Source organism: Manis javanica, chromosome X (genome assembly GCF_040802235.1).
Source record: "Manis javanica isolate MJ-LG chromosome X, MJ_LKY, whole genome shotgun sequence".
Taxonomy (NCBI): domain Eukaryota; kingdom Metazoa; phylum Chordata; class Mammalia; order Pholidota; family Manidae; genus Manis; species Manis javanica.
Window position 1 is genome coordinate 58,190,561 of NC_133174.1, and position 18,973 is coordinate 58,209,533.

An 18,973-nucleotide genomic window follows, 5' to 3' on the forward strand; every position below is an offset into this window, starting at 1 on the left:
TTTCCCAGTACACAGAGTCTATTCTGCTACCCCATTTGTTAATTTATAGATTCTACTTTAAAATAAAATCCATTTTAAATAAGATTTTATAATCCATCTTCCTTGGAATTGTATCCAATTGCCCTTTTTTGCTTATATAATTCTTTTTATATATTGCTGAGTTTTTACCAGCTTCATTGAGACATATTTGACATACAATATTATATAAGTTAAGGTGTACAATGTGATGACATGATAAATACATTGTGAAATGATTGTCACAATAAAGTTAGTTAATACTTCCATCATCTTACATAATTACCATTTTTTATGTAGTGAAAACACTTAATATCTACTCTCTTAACAACATTCAAATATACAGTACAGTATTATTAACCACAGTCAGGATGGTGTACATGGGTCCCCAAAACTTATTCATCTTTTAATTGGAAGTTTGTACTCTTGGACAAACATCAAACATTTCCCCTACCCTCCATCCCCTGGCAACCACCAATCTACTTTGTTTTTTTGAGATCAGTTTTATTAGAATCCACATAAACTTAGATAATAAAGTGTTTGTCTTTGACTCATTTCACTTAGCATAATGTCCTCCAGTTTCATCTATGTTTTGAAAATGGCAGGATTTCATTCTAGAGGGGGAAAAAAGATGGCACAGTAGGAAGGCAAAGCAGAAACCTCCTCTCACATACACGTCAAGGAAGCAACTACAGCAAATACAACTAACCCTAAAAACAACTGCAGAACAGATCACCTACACATGGTGATGAAGAGAGGAGCACACAGAAAAAGGGCAAAGTGGCAGAGCCATGATTGATAGGAACCCCAGCCCTCCCACAATCCCAGCCCACAGGTGGAAGGAAGAGGAATAGAACCAGGAAGGGATAGGCACTAAGGAACTCTGCACACCAGGACTTGGAGATATGCTCTGGGAACAAAGTCTACATTGCATTGGGGTTAGGTAATTAGTGTGGCTGGACACCATGGAGGGTTAGAGCATTCTGAGAGGCTGAGACTCCAGCTGCTTCTGGAAAACAGGCACACTCCAGTGGTCCTGCTGAGACCCAAAGAGAGGTGGCAGTTAGAAATATTTGCCAGCAGCAGGAGGGCTGCCAGAAGGATGATGGTTGGATAGAGCTCTCTCTGAAGGAGAAAGGGCAGGTGGATGACACTACCTAAGCCCTCCCTCAGCCCAACAGGTTGGGTGTTCACAGGGACCCCAAACACTGAATACCCCTCACTGGGAGCTCAGACCCATGGTGCTTCCCTGAGCACCCAACCTGCCTGGCCCAGCAGTACCAGACTTTGCTGCCTGGCAGGCAGAGAGAAGATTTCCCAGCTTTCTTGGCCTTGTCTCAGACCAAGCGGGGAGGCACCTGTGGGAGGTAAACTACGAGCACTCCATCCTACTCGCAGGTGGCCTAGAATAGATCATATACTAGGCCACAAAAAGAGCCTCAATAAATTCAAAAATATGAAATTGTATCAAACAGCTTCCTAGACCACAGTGAAAGTAGAAATAAATTACACCAAGAAAACAAAAGAGCCCACAAACACCTGAAGACTAAACAATGCTTCTAAATAATCAATGGATCAATGAACAAATCAAAACAGAAATCAAGCAATACATGGAGACAAATGAAAACAAAATGCAACAGTCCAAAATTTGTGGGATCCTGTAAAAGTGGTTCTAAGAAGGAAGTACAAAACAAAACAGGTCTCCTTCAAGAAACAAGAACAATTCCAAATAAAGAGTCTAAACTCACAATTAAAGAAACTAGGAAGAGAAGAACAAATGAAACCCAAAGTCAGTAGAAGGAGGGACAGAATAAAGATCAGAGTAGATATAAGTAAAATAGAGAAGAATAAAACAATAGAAAAAAAATCAATGAAATCAAGAGCTGGTTCTTTGAAAGATCAACAAATTAGACAAACCTCTAGCCAGACTTACCAAGAAAAAAAGAGAGCACACAAATAAACAAAATCAGAAATGAAAAGGTATAGTCACAATGGATACCATAGAAATACAACAAATTATTAGAGAATACTGTGAAAAACTATATGCCAATAAACTGGACAACCTAGAAGAAATGGACAAACTCCTAGAAAAATACAACCTTCCAAGACTGACCCAGGAAGAAACAGAAAATCTGAACAGATCAATTACCAGTAACAAAATTGAATTGGTAATCAAAAATCTCCCAACAAACAAAAGTCCATGAGTAGCCAGGTTCACAGCTGACTTTCACCAAACATTTAAAGAGGAGCTAATACCCATCCTTCTTAAGGTATTCCAAAAGGTAGAAGAGGAGAGAATACTTCCAAACTCATTCTATCAGGGCAGCATCACTGTAATAACAAAACAAGAAAAAGACACTACAAAAAAAGAAAATTATAGATTTGTATCCCTGATGAACATACATGCAAAAATCCTTAATGAAATATTAGCAAACTGAATTTAAAAATACATCAAAGAGGTCATCCACCACAACCAAGTGGGATTTATTCCAGGGATGCAAGGATGATACAAGATTCATAAATTAATCAACATCTGACACCCAATTAATAAAAAGGAGGATAAAAACTACATGATCATCTCAATAGATGCTGAAAAAGCATTTGATGAAATTCAACATCCATGATAAAAACTCTCAATAAAATGGGTATAGGGGGTACATATCTCAACATGATAAAGACCATATAAGACAAACCCACAGCTAACATCATATTCAATGGTGAAAAGCTGAAATTTTTTCCTCTAACATCAGGAACAAGACAAGGATGTCCACTCTCACCAGTCTTACTCAACATAGTACTGGAGGTTCTAGCCATGGCAATCAGATAACACAAAGAAATAAAAAGCATTCATATTGGTAAGGAAGAAGTTAAACTGTACTATTTGTAGGTGACATGATAATTACACACAGACAATCCTAAAGACTCCACCAAGAAACTATTAGAACTAATACCTGGATTCAACAAACTTTCAGGATACAAAATACACAGAAATTTGTTGCATTCCTATACACTAACAATGAACTAGCAGAAAGAGAAAACTGGAAAACAATTTCATTTACAACTGCTTCAAAAGGAATAAAATACCTAGGAATAAACCTAACCAAGGAGGTAAAAGACCTGTTCTCTGAAAAGTATAAGACACTCGTGAGAGAAATTAAAGAAGACACGAATAGGAAGAATTAATACTGTCAAAATGGCCATCCGGCCCAAAACAATTTACAGATTCAATGCAATCCCTATCAAAATGCCAACAGCATTTTTCAATGAACTAGAGCAAATAATCCTAAAATTCATATGGAACCACAAAAGACCCCGAATAGCCAAAGCGCTCTTGATAAAGAAGAACAAAGCTGAGTATATTATACTCCCTGACTTCAGACTATACTACAAAGCTACAGTAATAAAAATAGTATGGTACTGGCACAAGACCAGACCCATAGATCAATGGAACAGTGAGCTCAGAAATTAACCCATGCAAACATGGTCAATTAATATATGACAAAAGAGCCATGAATATACAATGGGGAAAAGACAGTCTCTTCAGTAACTTTGTCAGGAAAACTGGACAGCTACATTCAAGAGAATGAAACTGGTCTAACTCCATACACAAAAGTAAACTTGAAATGGATCAAAGACCTGAATGTAAGACATGAAACCATGAAACTCTTAGAGGAAAACAGGCAAAAATGTCTTGAACACAAGGAGGAGTAATTTTTTCCTGGACACATCTTGGGCAAGGGAAACAAAATCATAAATGGACAAGTGGGACAAAATCAAAACAAAAACCTTCTGTACATCAAAGGATACCATCAGCAGAACAAAAAGGCAACCTATACTATGGGAGAATATTTTTATAAATGATTATCTATAAGGGGTTAACATCCAAAATATATAAAGAACTCATAAGCCTCAACACCAAAAAGAAACCCAAATAACCAAATTAACAAAATGGACAGAGGACCTGAACAGACATTTTCCAAAGAAGAAATACAAATGGCCAACAGGCACATGAAAAGATAATCCACATCACTAATAATCAGTGAAATGCAAATCCAAACCACAATGAGATATCATCTCACACCAGTTAGAATAGCCACTATCCAAAAGACAAGAAATGACAAGTGTTCTTGAGCACATGGAGAAGGAACCCTCCTACACTGTTGTTGAGAATGGAAATTGGTGCAGTCACTGTGAAAGAAGTAAGGAGGTTCTTCAAAAAACTAAATATAGGAATACCATATGACCCAGTAATTCAACATCTAGGAATTTACCCAAAGAAAACAAAATCTGTGATTTGAAAAGATATATGCCCTTTGTTTACTGCCACATTATTTACAATAGCCAAGATATGGAAGCAACCGAGTCCATCAATAGCTGAATGGATAAAGAGGTGGTACATATACACAATGGAATATCCTGCCATTTGTGACAACATGGATGGACCTAGAGAGTATTATGCTAAGTGAAATAAGCCAGGTAGAGAAAGGCAAATATCATATAATTTCACTTACATGTGGAATCTAAAAACAAAACCAAACAAAATGAACAGCAGTAGACTCACAGACACTAAGAAGTTACTGTTGGTTACCAAGGGGCAGGGGTTGGGTTGGGTTGGGTTGGGGAGGAGGGTGAAGCGGATAAAGGGGCACAATAATTCACAATCATAATATAAGTTAGTCATGGGGACACGAGTACAGCATGGAGAATATAGTCAATGATTCTGTAACATTTGATAGATAGTAACCACACTGTGGGGGGGTGAGCATTTAATAATATGGATAACTGCTGAACCACTGTGCTGTATACCAGTGATACTTCAATTTAAAAGAAAAAGAAAATGGCAGGATTTTCTTCCTTTTTAAGGGTGAATATTCCATTGTGTATATGTACCAAATTTTATTTTTTCCATTCATCTTTTGATAGACACTTAGATTATATTCATGTCTTGGCTGATGTGAGTAATGCTGCAATGAACATGGGGTGAAGATAATTCTTGGAGATAGTGATTTCATTTCCTTTGGGTATATACCAAGACATGGGTTGCTGGATAATATGCTAGTTCTATTTGTAATTTTTTGAGAAACCTTCATACCGTTTCTGTAGAGGCTATACCTATTGATAGTTCCAACAATGGTGGACAAGGATGTTTTTTCCACATCCTACCCAGTACTTGTTATCTCTTGCCTTTTGGATAACAGCCATTATTTTAAAGCAGTTTTAGGCTCACAACAAAATTGCATGGAGCACAGAGCACACCCAATTTCCCCACCACCACTTACCCCAATATTGACATACTGTGCTATAGTGGTACATTTGTTACAGTGAACCTAGTGACACATCATGTCACCCACAGTCCACAGTTTACATTATGGTTTATTGTATGGGTCTTGACAAATATATGATGACATGTACCCATCATTGGTAGTATCATACAGAACAGTTTCATGGCCCTAAAAATTCTGTGTTCTATCTATTCATCCCATTCTCCCCAACAAATCCCTGGTAACCAGTGATCTTTTGATTGGAGGTCTTTTTATGGAGATAGTTTTGTCTTTTCTGGGATGTCATATAGTTGGAATTATATAGTATGTAGCCTTTTCAGATTGGCTTCTTTCACTTAGTAATATACATTTTTAAATTTCTTATATATCTTTTCATGAATTAATAGCTCATTTCTTCTTAGCTCTGAATATTTCATTGTTTAGACTTACCACAGTTATTTATTCATTCACCTATTGAAGGGTATCTTGGTTGCTTCCAAGTTTTAGTAATTATGAATAAAGCTGCCAGAAACAAGCATGTGAAGGTCTTTGTATGGACAGAAGTTTTTAGTCCTTTTGGGTATGTATCAAGGAGCATGGCTGCTGGATTGTATGGTAATATGGTTAGTACTGTAGGAAACTGCCAAATTGTCTTCCCAAGTGGCTGTTCCATTTTGCATTCCCACCAGCAATGAAAGAGAGTTCCTGTTGTTCCATATACTTGATAGTATTTGGTGTTGTCAGTGTACTGGATTTTTGCCATTCTAGTAGGTGTGTAGTGGCATCTATTTGTTTTATCTTGCAATTTCCTAATGGTATATATAGAACAAATTAATATAGATATAGACATATATTAGATGTAAACAGTCTAGCTGTGTTCTTAGAAAGAAGAAATTGACATTTCAGTGGACAGCTAGCATTCTGACATACTTTTTACATTAAAACATTGAAGCTATGAATTTCACTCCAAGCACTGCTTTAGCACTTTAGATTCTGTTATGAGGTATTTCCATTATTATTTTCTAGACATTTTGTAGTCTCCATTTTTTAATGTCCAAGTGGCCAAGGGTTTTGTTTACTGATTCCATAATTAACTCTTTGTTTTACTGTATTGTGATGAGATAACATTGTCTGCTTTATTTCCATGTCTTGGAATTTATTCAGGTTTTCCTTGTGATAAATTTTATAAATGTTCAAAGGGCACATGAAAAGATATGTTTTCTATTTTCAGGCTATCAAGTATATTTCTATTAAATTTTCTATACTAAGTATGTTATTTAGATATCCTCTACCTTGCTTTTTGTTGTTTTTATTCTTTTAAATGCCTATCATTGATTGAGGGAAGTGTGATCAAATTTTATGTTTATGCTCTTCCTTATAATTCCTATGGTTTGATACCAGGATCCATCAGATATCACACATACACAAAAATAAAATCACACACCAAAAATTTCTAAATACTAGGTAACAAAATTCATCAACATTTAGAAAATAGAAATATACCATGACCAATAGGGTTTATTCCAGAAATGCAATAATGACTCAATTTTAGGAAATCTATTATTATAATTAAATATATTATAATACTTCAAAGGGGGAAAAATCATATGATTATCTCTATTGAAACTGCAAACTAATACAATTCAATGTCTACTGAGTTTTAAAAAATTCTAATTAAACAGGAACAGATGGACACAATATAAAAAAGGTCTATCTAAACCTAAAAGCCAATACCATCCTTTATGAGGAAACAGTAGTATGCTACTATTTAACTTAAAAAGGTTTCCTACTATTTTGATTATTTCATAACAAAATGTTAACAGTATCTGATATGATTGTGGTTTGGAAGACTGAAGTTTACATTTAGAGTTAAAGTTTGATTAATTAGACATTAAATCTAATGACTTAAGAGTAATAATGTCATATTGAACAATAATAATCCTATTTTTATATTTAATACTACACTTCCATAAAAAGCCAGGTAAAATATATTTTTACTCCAAGTATTGTGTCATACAGTCAAAATAAAGACATACACTGGGGAAAAATAGTTTTTAAAGAATCATTTGACTGGTTATCAAATACTGCAGTGGCACAAATTTCTGGTGATAAAAGACTGCGTTACTCAGATTCGAAACTCCTTAATAACTGTGTTACCATACTCCCAGTTCCCACCGTACCTGCTTCTTTCAGGAGATTCCAGATCTCTCTGCATTTACAGATCTGCTCTAGTGCACGACTCAGGAACCTGGTCTATTTGGCAACAATACAATGAGAAAATTAGTCTCAAACAAAACTTCAAAGAAATTAAAAATAATCTCATATCATTTTCTTTAAAAAGTTAAAAATAAAATTACATAAAAATGATAGTTTAAACTGAACATTTTTGAATTATAAAAAGGTATATTAAATTTATAAAGAAGTATTAGCCTCTATATTTTTCTTTAATGTCCTAGGAAAATGGGGATTACATAGAAAATCTTGAGCATTATAAATTTAATAATCTAGTACAGAAGAGAAGCACTTCTAGATTGGTGGTGTGAGATGTTCCACGAACCTTCTCCTCAGCAAAACAACTGTAAATGGTGAAATTTATAAAACACAACCACATAAAATCTGAGAAAATTTCCCTAATGGCATAAAGCAAATGGGGAGACCTCTATTCCAGGAAATCTACTAAGTCTCAAATAAGAACAGTGAGCACCTTTGGCAGTTGAGCCATGATCTGCTTACCAATCTCCCAAGCTCAGTGTCAGTTCTCCTTTAGATGGGTGTGCCCAAGAAGATGGGGTTCCCTCTACCCTCAGCTTCCAGGCTATGGATTCCCAGAAGGGGCATGGTGCTAGCATTTCTCATCTCCCTCCCCCAGGTTTGTACTGCAGAAGCCCTACTGTAAACAGGCACAACTGAGAGGCCTGGTGTTATCTCTCTCTACCCAGTCACCATATCAGTCATGGTAAACTGAAAATACTTCATCTCAAGTGCCCTTGCCTCAGCTTGCTTATAGTATAGAGTTTCCATGCTTGGACAAGGAAGCCAAGAATGCCAGGGACTACAAGTCTTGGCCAGGATCTCACTCACAGAGCTGGACTATCACTCTGGCAGAGCTGGGCCACTATCCCTGCCTCCATCTCCAAGACAGCATTATAGAGTTTGTGCTCAGGAGAAGAGGTAGGCTATTAGAAGAGTGATCTCTGTAGTTCTCCCTAAGGATACTGACTTTAATTGGAACAGAGCTTGGGGAAGTTCAAGTTTAAGGCCACTACAAAAAAACATGGAGATTTTGGTGTCAAGCAATTAATAGGAGGCTGGTAGCTCAATCATATCAACAAGCAAAAAGTAGATCAGCTAGAAGTTTACAGAGAGAACTGGGGGAAGTGAAAGCTAAAGGGGATCTCTACCCCTTCAAAGGGGCCTTACTTTAAATGGATCATTCTGGGGAGCAACTTATTCCAAAGAGCATTTTCAAACAGGCACACACACACACACACACACACACACACACACACACACACACACCAATCACTGCAGTAATTAATCATTTGGGTTTGATACCAATTTAAGAAAACCACTCAGAAGCTTTACAGGAAGATCAGGGCAAGAAACAGTAAAAAATAACCCTGCTAAAAAACAGAAGGAACAAAAGAGCAGTAGACACATAGACAGCAAGAACGGACTAGTGGTTACCAAGTGGAAGGTGTTGGGATGGGTGTTGGGGGAGGGGATAAAGGGGTACAATAATTTACAATCACAATAATTTACAATCACAATATAGATTGGTCACAGGATGGTACAGTATGGAAAATTCAGTTAATGATTCTGTGACATCTTACTATGTTGATATATAGTGACCGCACTAGAGGGAGTGAGGATTTAAATAATATGGGTAACTTGAACCACTGTGTTGTATATTTGAAACCAACATAAGATTGTACATCAATGATACTTTAATAAAAAAACAAAAAACAAAAAGCCCTTTTAAAACCACTTTCATCCCATTGTAGAGAAGGGGTCAGGGTGACTACACAGGCAAAGATTGTGACCTCTGAGGCAAAGAGCTATATACTTCTGTACAACTGGAAGAAATAGACTTCACTAAATTAGCATAACCAAGTCACTAAACAAATAAACAAATACTAACTAAAAACCCCAAAAGGGAAATCAGTATCCAAAGACATTCTACTTTATTATCTAAAATGTCCAGTTTTCAACAAAAAATATGAGATATGCAAACAAACAGAAAAGTATGACTTACATGCAGAAAAAAAAAGCAATAGGAACTGACTTTGAAAAGGTCCAGATGTTGACTTAGCAGACAGATTTCAAAGCAGCTATTTTAAATATGTTAAAACAACTAAAGGAAAGCACATTTAAAGAAGAAAGTATGATGACAATGCCTCAGAAAATATAGAATCTCAGTGAATAAGGCAGTAGGATAACAGATTCAATGTGATGAACAAAAATAACAGTCACCCAAGAATCTAATATCCAGCAAAAGTATCTTTCAGAATTGAAATAAAAATAAAGAAATTCCCAGATGAACAAAAGCTGGAAGAATCTGTTGCTAGCAGAACCATTGTTATAAAAATGCTGAAGTTCTTCAGGCTGAAAGCAAGTGATACCAAACAGCAATTTGAATCCAAATGAAAAAAACAAAGTGTACTGGTAAAAGTAATTATGTAACTACAAAAGACAGTATAAATATATATTTCTTCTTTTGCCTCTTAACTATTTTAAAAGGCAATTGTATAAAACTATATATAATATTCAATATTTCACAGATATCCATAGACCATTCTACCAACCCAAAAAGAATACACATTCTTCTCAGGATATATTTTCTCCAGGATATACTATATGCTATGCTACAACACAAATCAAGTAAGTTTAAAATAACTTGAAGTCACACAAAGTGCATATTCTGACCATAGTGGAATAAGAGTGGAAATCAGTAAGAGAATAAGTATTGGGAAATTCACAAATATGTGGATATTAAACAAGTTCCTAAACAAACAATGGGTCAAAGAAGAAATCACAATGAAAACTAAAAAATACTTTGAGATGAACAAAAAGAAAAACACAACATACCAAAACTATGGGATTCCACTCAAGCAGCGTACTATGGTACAAATGTGACACCCACAAATTCATGCTGAAATTCTAACCCTCAGATGTGAAGGTATTAGCAGGTGGGACCTAACTGGAAGGTGCTGAAGTCATGAAGGTGGAGACCTCATGAATGGGATTCATGCCTTTAAAAAAAAAGGAATTCACATCCAGTGCTGGTAGTATAGCTGCTTTGGAAAAGGCTGGCAGTTCCTCAAATGAATGAACATAGAGTTATCATATGGTCCAGCAATCCTACTCTTAGGTATATACTCAAGGAAATGCAAACACATATCCATACAAAATTTGTAACATGAATGTTCATCACAGCAACTGTTCTACTAACAGCTGAAAATTGGACAAACCCAATGTCCGTTAGTGGATGAATGGATAAATAAAATGTGGTATAGTCACACCATGGAATAGTATTCAGCCATAAAAGGAGTGAAATACTGATCCAAGCTACAACTTGGAAAACCTAGAAAAACATTATTGAAAAATTATAAAAGGAGTCAGTCAGAAAATATCATAAATTGTATGATGAGATTTATATGAAATATCCAGAATATGCCAGTCTATATAGAGACAAAAAGTGAATTAGTAGTTGTTGAGGACTGATGGTAGGGATAGGAATTGACTATAAATGGGTAAGAGATTACCTTTTATAGTGATGAAAATGTTTTAAAATTAGACTGTGCTGATAGTTGCACAATTCTATGAATATTCTAAAGACTATCAAATTATATACTTTAAATGGATAAATCATGAATGTATGAATTATGTCTCAGTAAGTCTGCTAAAAAATGATCTAGGACAGGGATTGGTTTACTTTTTGTTAACAGGCCAGTAAGTAAATATTTCAGGCTTTGCCAGCCACATAAAATCTCTTTCCCATATTTTTCTTTATTTTATTTACAACCTTTTACAAATGTAAAAACCATTTTTAACTCTCAGGCTGTAGAAAAATAGCCCATGGGCTTGATTTGGCCAGTTAGCAATAGTTTCATCCACCCCTGTTCTAGGAATAAGATGTGATTCCTTGATAAATAACAATTACTGTATTTTTTAAAGCATCCCTAACTTCCCCTAACTCATACTTAAAGAAAGAGATATTCAATCTTTTTAATGTTGATAGGACTATGCAGTCTATATATATTTCTCCATCATCTACTTATTTGGAAATACTACAATTTATGAGGATTTAAAGAATAGGGAACAGATGTATATAATAGAATTCAACAAGTCTTCCTTAAAGACACAGAATACCACAGTCTAATTCATAGGGACCAGACCTAGATGGTGAAAGGCTTAAGTGTATCTTCAATTACCTAAATAAATATCCTTTGAAAAGCAAAGAACATTATAAAAGAGTTACTAGGTTAGAGAATTCTTAGGAAACATAAGGGTGTGCAAGAGAAAGAACACAGAAAAAAGGACAGTTCTTAGAAACAAATAAAATAATTAAGGATTGTACTGAACAGTTTGTGAAATCTCCCATACATCAGTTTGATTTCTATTCAATGGCATAAAAAATGTGACCACGTCAGGACTACCAACTTATAGGGAAAAATTTGAAAAAAGTCAAAAGCACTATGCAGAATCAAGATGTGATTACTATTTTCCAGTAAAGCAAAAGACCCTAAATGAGGAAAAAAATTACATTTACCCTTACTTGTTGGTTTTGGCTTTGCTCTGGGGCACATAGATTCTTTTTTCATCTTCTTAAAATGGAAAGGTTTCTAAAAAGGGACCCCTTTATTCCTTAAGGACAGACTTTGTCTTCTTTATCCCCTGGACCTAGTAAAGTGCTTGGTACTCAAATGTTTTTTGAGTTGAACTCAAGGGAAGAGAAAATAAGGGAAAAAATATGTTGGCAGGCACCTGGTGAGTTTATTCCAGATCTGAGGAATCACATGAATAAGAGATTAACAGAAGGAAGACCACATACAGCAAGGATTTTATATCAACTGGAAAGAAAAGAAGCTGACAAGTATGGCAAATTGGGAAATTTTCTTTGTTTAAGTAGGATAAAAAAATAGAGAGATGTAGATAGTAAAATCATACAAAAAGTGCTAGTGGTCCAACTTGGAGACAATTTTCTTAGCTTGAAAAAAGGAAGGTAAAGAGCTAAAGACACATCAATACTCTGGTGTGTGGAAGACTGAGACACTGATGTTGGCATCTCCCAAAGAAAGGTACAGTTTAAGAAACTAAGTGGAATTGAGGCAAAGGCAGGAATTTTGTCTTCTTGTTGTCAAAATTGAGTTAATGATAAAATATTTAAGGATGTAGGCCAAGGAAAGCAAATGCATTTGTGTGAACAGAAACAAGCCAAATAAATAATTTCAGATGGCTATCAAAGCTGTGGAAGTAGACGAGTTCTTTATAGAATGTGTACAAGGAAACAAAAATAGAGAAAACACTAGTATGGACCACGTATCACAGGGAGATAATAACGATGAATATTTAAAGACAGATTTGGAAAGAGTGGCCTATGGAAAGGGGCATTTTAAAGAAAGAGATATTCAATCTTTTTAAAAGAGGCCAAGCCAAATGTGACTCCTTAGGATGGAGTTAGCCATTACAAACCTTTCAATCAAGATGCTGCTGGAATGGAGGAAAGGATTTTCTAAAGAGAATGAAACATATGCATCAGAGAGGCAAACATATCAAATAGCACTCTGAACTCCTGTAATTTCGTGGAAGGTAGCACATTACCTGTTCCAAAGTTGTTGAAGCATTTCTCCCTTGCTCTATATCAACTGCAGCTGCCATAAGTAAACATGTTTTCTGTGCAGTCAGAATTATTTGATTGGAAGGACAAAACTGGGACAGCTGATAAGAAATAACCAGAACATCAATGAATAGTGAGATTCTGCCAGGTGAACACAAACAGTCAGAATGAAAATGAGCAACATCCTCTCTGAATGAGAAAGTTCAGCTGGAAAAGCACATCTCACCTTTAAAATGACATAGACTATAGCACTGATTTACAGATTTTTTATATTATTTCCACTGTTTTTTTAGCACCTTTCAAGAGATAAAAAGCTTCATTTCTTCATAATTTTCCTACATTTCCCAGCGACAGGTGCTGTTATTTGGCCTTGTATTTCTATCTAGTGATTTACTTCTTGGTTTATGTTGTAATTTCTAAGTGATTTTTCTCATGGCAAAGAGATTTCCCCTTTGCACTGTATAGAGCTGAAATCAGTACATATATTGTCATGGTTGAAAGAGACAATGTCGAATCTTGACAGGTATTAAGCATAACCTCATCATTAAACCTTGTCCTCTAGTATTAGAAAAAATATCCCAGCTTTGTACTAGGCTACTCGGGCTTCTTACATGGAACCCTACTAGTACTATCAAAAACATCAAAACTAAAATTAATTTATTCCACTTAATTAAAATGGCAATTGAATCTAAACTTCCAAAGACTACTTCTTAATCTCCCAAAACGTTTAGTGATCATAGCCATCACTGTCATTGATTTAACAGCATTTCAAGATACGCACTCTCTCTAGGTCTCAGGTTACTCATATATAAAATGAGGGTGCTAAGTTAGATTATCTCTATAGTTTCTTCCAGTTCTAAAACTCTTAAAATTTAATCTATCTCATTGTAATTAAGCTGTACTTCCAAATGTGTATAAGGGATATTTTTAGCCCCTCTTCCTTTATTCTATCATTAATACTTCTTCCTTTTTCTGGATTTCAACCTCTGCCTTAGAAGGTAAAGACTATTTAAAAATGTTTACAATTGTAAAACAAGCTCACGAATCTTTACACATACAACCTGCTCTAGGAAAAATTATAAAATAGGCCTAAGCTTAGCATCCTTTCTTCCTGTTCTCCCCATTACCTATTCTATATTTCTATAGACTTGTACCCACATTCCTTCCTAATAGTGTTTTAATTGGCAACTTCTTAGATTATTCTCCTCCTAAAGACAATTATATTTTAATATAATACTCTGGAATTCCTTTAAAAGCAAAGGCATAAGTCTCTTATGATAGAACTTTAGACTCCATGATTGTTGTTTGTGACCTGCCTCATGTTTCCTTATTATACCCTATAGTGTTCAAATTTTCCATAGGTCATTCTGCTGAGACATACAGGCACACCTCATTTTATTGTACTTTGTATATATTGCATTTTTTACAAATTGAAGGTTTGTGGTAACACTGTCAAGCCAGTCTATCTGTGCCATTTTTCCAACAGCATTTTCTCACTTCATGTCTCACTTCATGTGTCGCATTTTGGTTATTTTTACAGTACTTCAAACTTTTTCATTATTATTATTTGTTATGGTAATCTGTGATCAGTGATGTTTGATGCTGTTATTAGAATTGTTTTGGAGTGCCACAAACCATGCCCTTATAAAACACAAAACTTGCAGGTGGAGCCAAGATGGTGGCGTGAGTAGAGCAGCAGAAATCTCCTCCCAAAATCACATATATCTATGAAAATATAACAAAGACAATACTTCCTAAAATAGAGACCAGAGGACACAGGACAACATCCAGACCACATACACACCTGAGAAAAACCAGCACCTCGTGAAGGGGGTAAGATACAAGTCCGGGTCCAGCGTGACCCGAGCGCCCCTCCCCCCAGCTCCCGGTGGGAGGAGAGGAGTCAGCAGGGAGGCAGAAGGAGCCCAGGACTGCTGAAAACCCAGCCCCAGGATTCCGGACCAGAGCGCAGACACAGTGCATGCGTGGTGTCCTGGATACTAGGGAAACAGGGCAGCAGGACCGGTGAGGGGGTGCCTGAGGCCGACGCCAGTGAACAAAGAAACGGAAGCGGCCATTGTTTTTTTTTTTTTTTTTTTGGCGAGTGCTTTTTGGAAGTCTTAAAGGGACAGGGACCCCAATACTAGGGAAACAGGGAAGCAAGACTGGTGAGCGGGTGCCTGAGACCGCCACCGGAGGACAAGGAAAATCGTGCTTTTTTCTTTTTTTAAAATTAATTAATTAATTAATTATTTTTTTGGTTGCTGTTGTTGTTTTGGTTTGGAGAGTGCTTTTTGGAAGTCTTAAAGGGGCAGGGCAGAACACTTAGTCCAGAGGCAAGGAATCTCAGGTTCTCTGGGCACTCTAAACCCCTGGGCAGCAGGGAGCACAGAGGCCCCTTACAGAGATGAATAGCCTCCCGGCCGCTCTCCCTCCAACGCGGCTACACCATTTTGGAGCAGCAACCCGAGCCAGGCCACGCCCACGACAACAGCAGAGATAAACTCCATAGAAGCCGGGCAGGAAGCAGAAATCCTGTCTGTGCACAGCTGCCAAGCACAAGCCAATAGAGGTCACTATTCTCCCAGGAGAGGAAGGCCACAAACCAACAAGAAGGAAAGCTCTTCCAGCTGTCACTCGTACCAGCTCTTCAAACTATCTCTATCACCATGAAAAGGCAAAACTACAGGCAGACAAAGATCACAGAGTCAACACCTGAGAAGGAGACAGACCTACACAGTATTCCTGAAAAAGAATTCAAAATAAAAATCATAAACATGCTGACAGAGATGCAGAGAAATATGCAAGAGCTAAGGGATGAAGTCCAGAGGGAGATCACAGATGCCAGGAAGGAGATTACAGAAGTGAAAAAAACCCTGGAAGGATTTATAAGCAGAATGGATAAGATGCAAGAGGCCATTAAAGGAATAGAAACCAGAGAACAGGAACATATAGAAGCTGACATAGAGAGAGATAAAAGGATCTCCAGGAACAAAACAATACAAAGAGAACTATGTGACCAATCCAAAAGGAACAATATCCATATTATAGCGGTACCAGAAGAAGAAGAGAGAAAAAAAGTGATAGAAAGTGTCTTTGAAGAAATAATTGCTGAAAACTTCCCCAAACTGGGGGAGGAAGTAATTGAACAGACCACGGAAATACACAGAACCCCCAACAGAAAGGATCCAAGGAGGACAACACCAAGACACATAATAATTAAAATGGCAAGGATCAAGGACAAGGAAAGTGTTTTAAAGGCAGCTAGAGAGAAAAATGTCACCTATAAAGGAAAACCCATCAGGCTAACATCAGACTTCTCGACAGAAACCCTACAGGCCAGAAGAGAATGGCATGATATATTTAATGCAATGAAACAGAAGGGCCTTGAAACAAGGATACTGTATCCAGCACGATTATCATTTAAATATGATGATGGGATTAAACAATTCCCAGACAAGCAAAAGCTGAGGGAACTTGCTTCCCACAAACCACCTCTACAGGGCATCTTACAGGGACTACTCTAGATGGCAGCACTCCTAAAAAGAGCACAGAACAAAACACACAACATACGAAGAATGGAGGAGGAGGAATAAGAAGGGAGAGAAGAAAAGAATCTCCATACAGTGTGTATAACAGCTCAATGAGCAAGCTAAGTTAGGCAGTAAGATACTAAAGCGGCTAACCTTGAACCTTTGGTAACCACAAATTTAAAGCCTGCAATGGCAATAAGTACATATCTCTCAATTGTCACCCTAAATGTAAATGGACTTAATGCACCAATCAAAAGATACAGAGTAATAGAATGGATAAAAAAGCAAGACCAATCTATATGCTGCTTACAAGAAACTCACCTCAAACCCAAAGACATGCACAGACTAAAAGTCAAGGGATGGAAAAACATATTTCAGGCAAACAACAGTGAGAAGAAAGCAGGGGTTGCAGTACTAATATTAGACAAAATAGACTTCAAAACAAAGAAAGTAACAAGAGATAAAGAAGGACACTACATAATGATAAAGGGCTCAGTCCAACAAGAGGATATAACCATTCTAAATATATATGCACCCAACACAGGAGCACCAGCATATGTGAAACAAATACTAACAGAACTAAAGGGGGAAATAGACTGCAATGCATTCATTTTAGGAGACTTCAACACACCACTCACACCAAAGGATAGATCCACCAGGCAGAAAATAAGTAAGGACGCAGAGGCACTGAACAACACACTAGAACAGATGGACCTAATAGACATCTATAGAACTCTACATCCAAAAGCAACAGGATATATATTCTTCACAAGTGCACATGGAACACTCTCCAGAATAGACTACATACTAGCTCACAAAAAGAGCCTCAGTAAATTCCAAAATATTGAAATTCTACCAACCAACTTTTCAGACCACAAAGGTATGAAACCAGAAATAAATTCTACAAAGAAAACAAAAAGGCTCACAAACACATGGAGGCTTAAAAACATGCTTCTAAATAATCAATGGATCAATCAACAAATCAAAATAGAGATCAAGGAATATATAGAAACAAATGACAACAACAACACAAAGCCCCAACTTCTGTGGGACGCAGTGAAAGCAGTCTTAAGAGGAAAGTATATAGCGATCCAGGCACACTTGAAGAAGGAAGAGCAATCCCAGATGAATAGTCTAACATCACAATTATCAAAACTGGAAAAAGAACAAATGAGGCCTAAAGTCAGCAGAAGGAGGGACATAATAAAGATCAGAGAAGAAATAAATAAAATTGAGAAGAATAAAACAATAGCAAAAATCAATGAAACCAAGAGCTGGTTCTTTGAGAAAATAAACAAAATAGATAAGCCTCTAGCCAAACTTATTAAGAGAAAAAGAGAATCAACACAAATCAACAGCATAAGAAATCAGAATGGAATAATCACGACAGACTCCACAGAAATACAAAGAATTATTAAAGACTATTATGAAAACCTATATGCCAACAAGCTGGAAAACCTAGAAGAAATGGACAACTTCCTAGAAAAATACAACCTTCCAAGACTTACCAAGGAAGAAACATAAAAGTTAAACAAACCAATTACGAGCCCCCCACCTCTCCCCACTGTTATTTAATATAGTAGTAGAGGTCCTAGCCATGGCAATTAGACAAAACAAAGAAATACAAGGAATCCAGATTGGTAAAGAAGAAGTTAAACTGTCACTATTTGCAGATAATATGATACTGTACATAAAAAACCCTAACGACTCCACTCCAAAACTACTAGAAGTGATATCAGAATACAACAAAGTTGCAGGATACAAAATTAACACACAGAAATCTGTAGCTTTCCTATACACTAACAATGAACGAATAGAAAGAGAAATCAGGAAAACAATTCCATTCACAATTGCATCAAAAAGAATAAAATACCTAGGAATAAACCTAATCAAAGAAGTGAAAGACCTATACCCTGAAAACTACAAGTCACTCTTAAGAGAAATTAAAGGGGACACTAACAAATGGAAACTCATCCCATGCTCATGGCTAGGAAGAATTAATATCATCAAAATGGCTATCCTGCCCAAAGCAATATACAGATTTGACGCAATCCCTATCAAATTACCAGCAACATTCTTCAATGAACTGGAACAAATAATTCAAAAATACATATGGAAACACCAAAGACCCCGAATAGCCAAAGCAATCCTGAGAAAGAAGAATAAAGTAGGGGGGATCTCACTCCCCAACTTCAAGCTCTACTACAAAGCCATAGTAATCAAGACAATTTGGTACTGGCACAAGAACAGAGCCACAGACCAGTGGAACAGATTAGAGACTCCAGACATTAACCCAGACATATATGGTCAATTAATATTTGATA

The 18,973-nt window shown here is 36.5% G+C and overlaps 1 protein-coding gene across 1 annotated transcript in view; it reads right to left on the reverse strand.

Moving 5' to 3' along the window:
- The window catches only part of TEX11 (testis expressed 11), a 391,628-nt gene that overhangs the window by 79,139 nt on the left and 293,516 nt on the right, over positions 1 to 18,973 (reverse strand). The window contains exons 24-25 of the mRNA XM_073227602.1: positions 13,101 to 13,217; positions 7,457 to 7,529 (exon numbers count right to left, since the gene is read on the reverse strand). Coding sequence (XP_073083703.1) covers positions 7,457 to 7,529; positions 13,101 to 13,217 — 190 coding nt within the window. The remainder of the gene's footprint in view (positions 1 to 7,456; positions 7,530 to 13,100; positions 13,218 to 18,973) is intronic.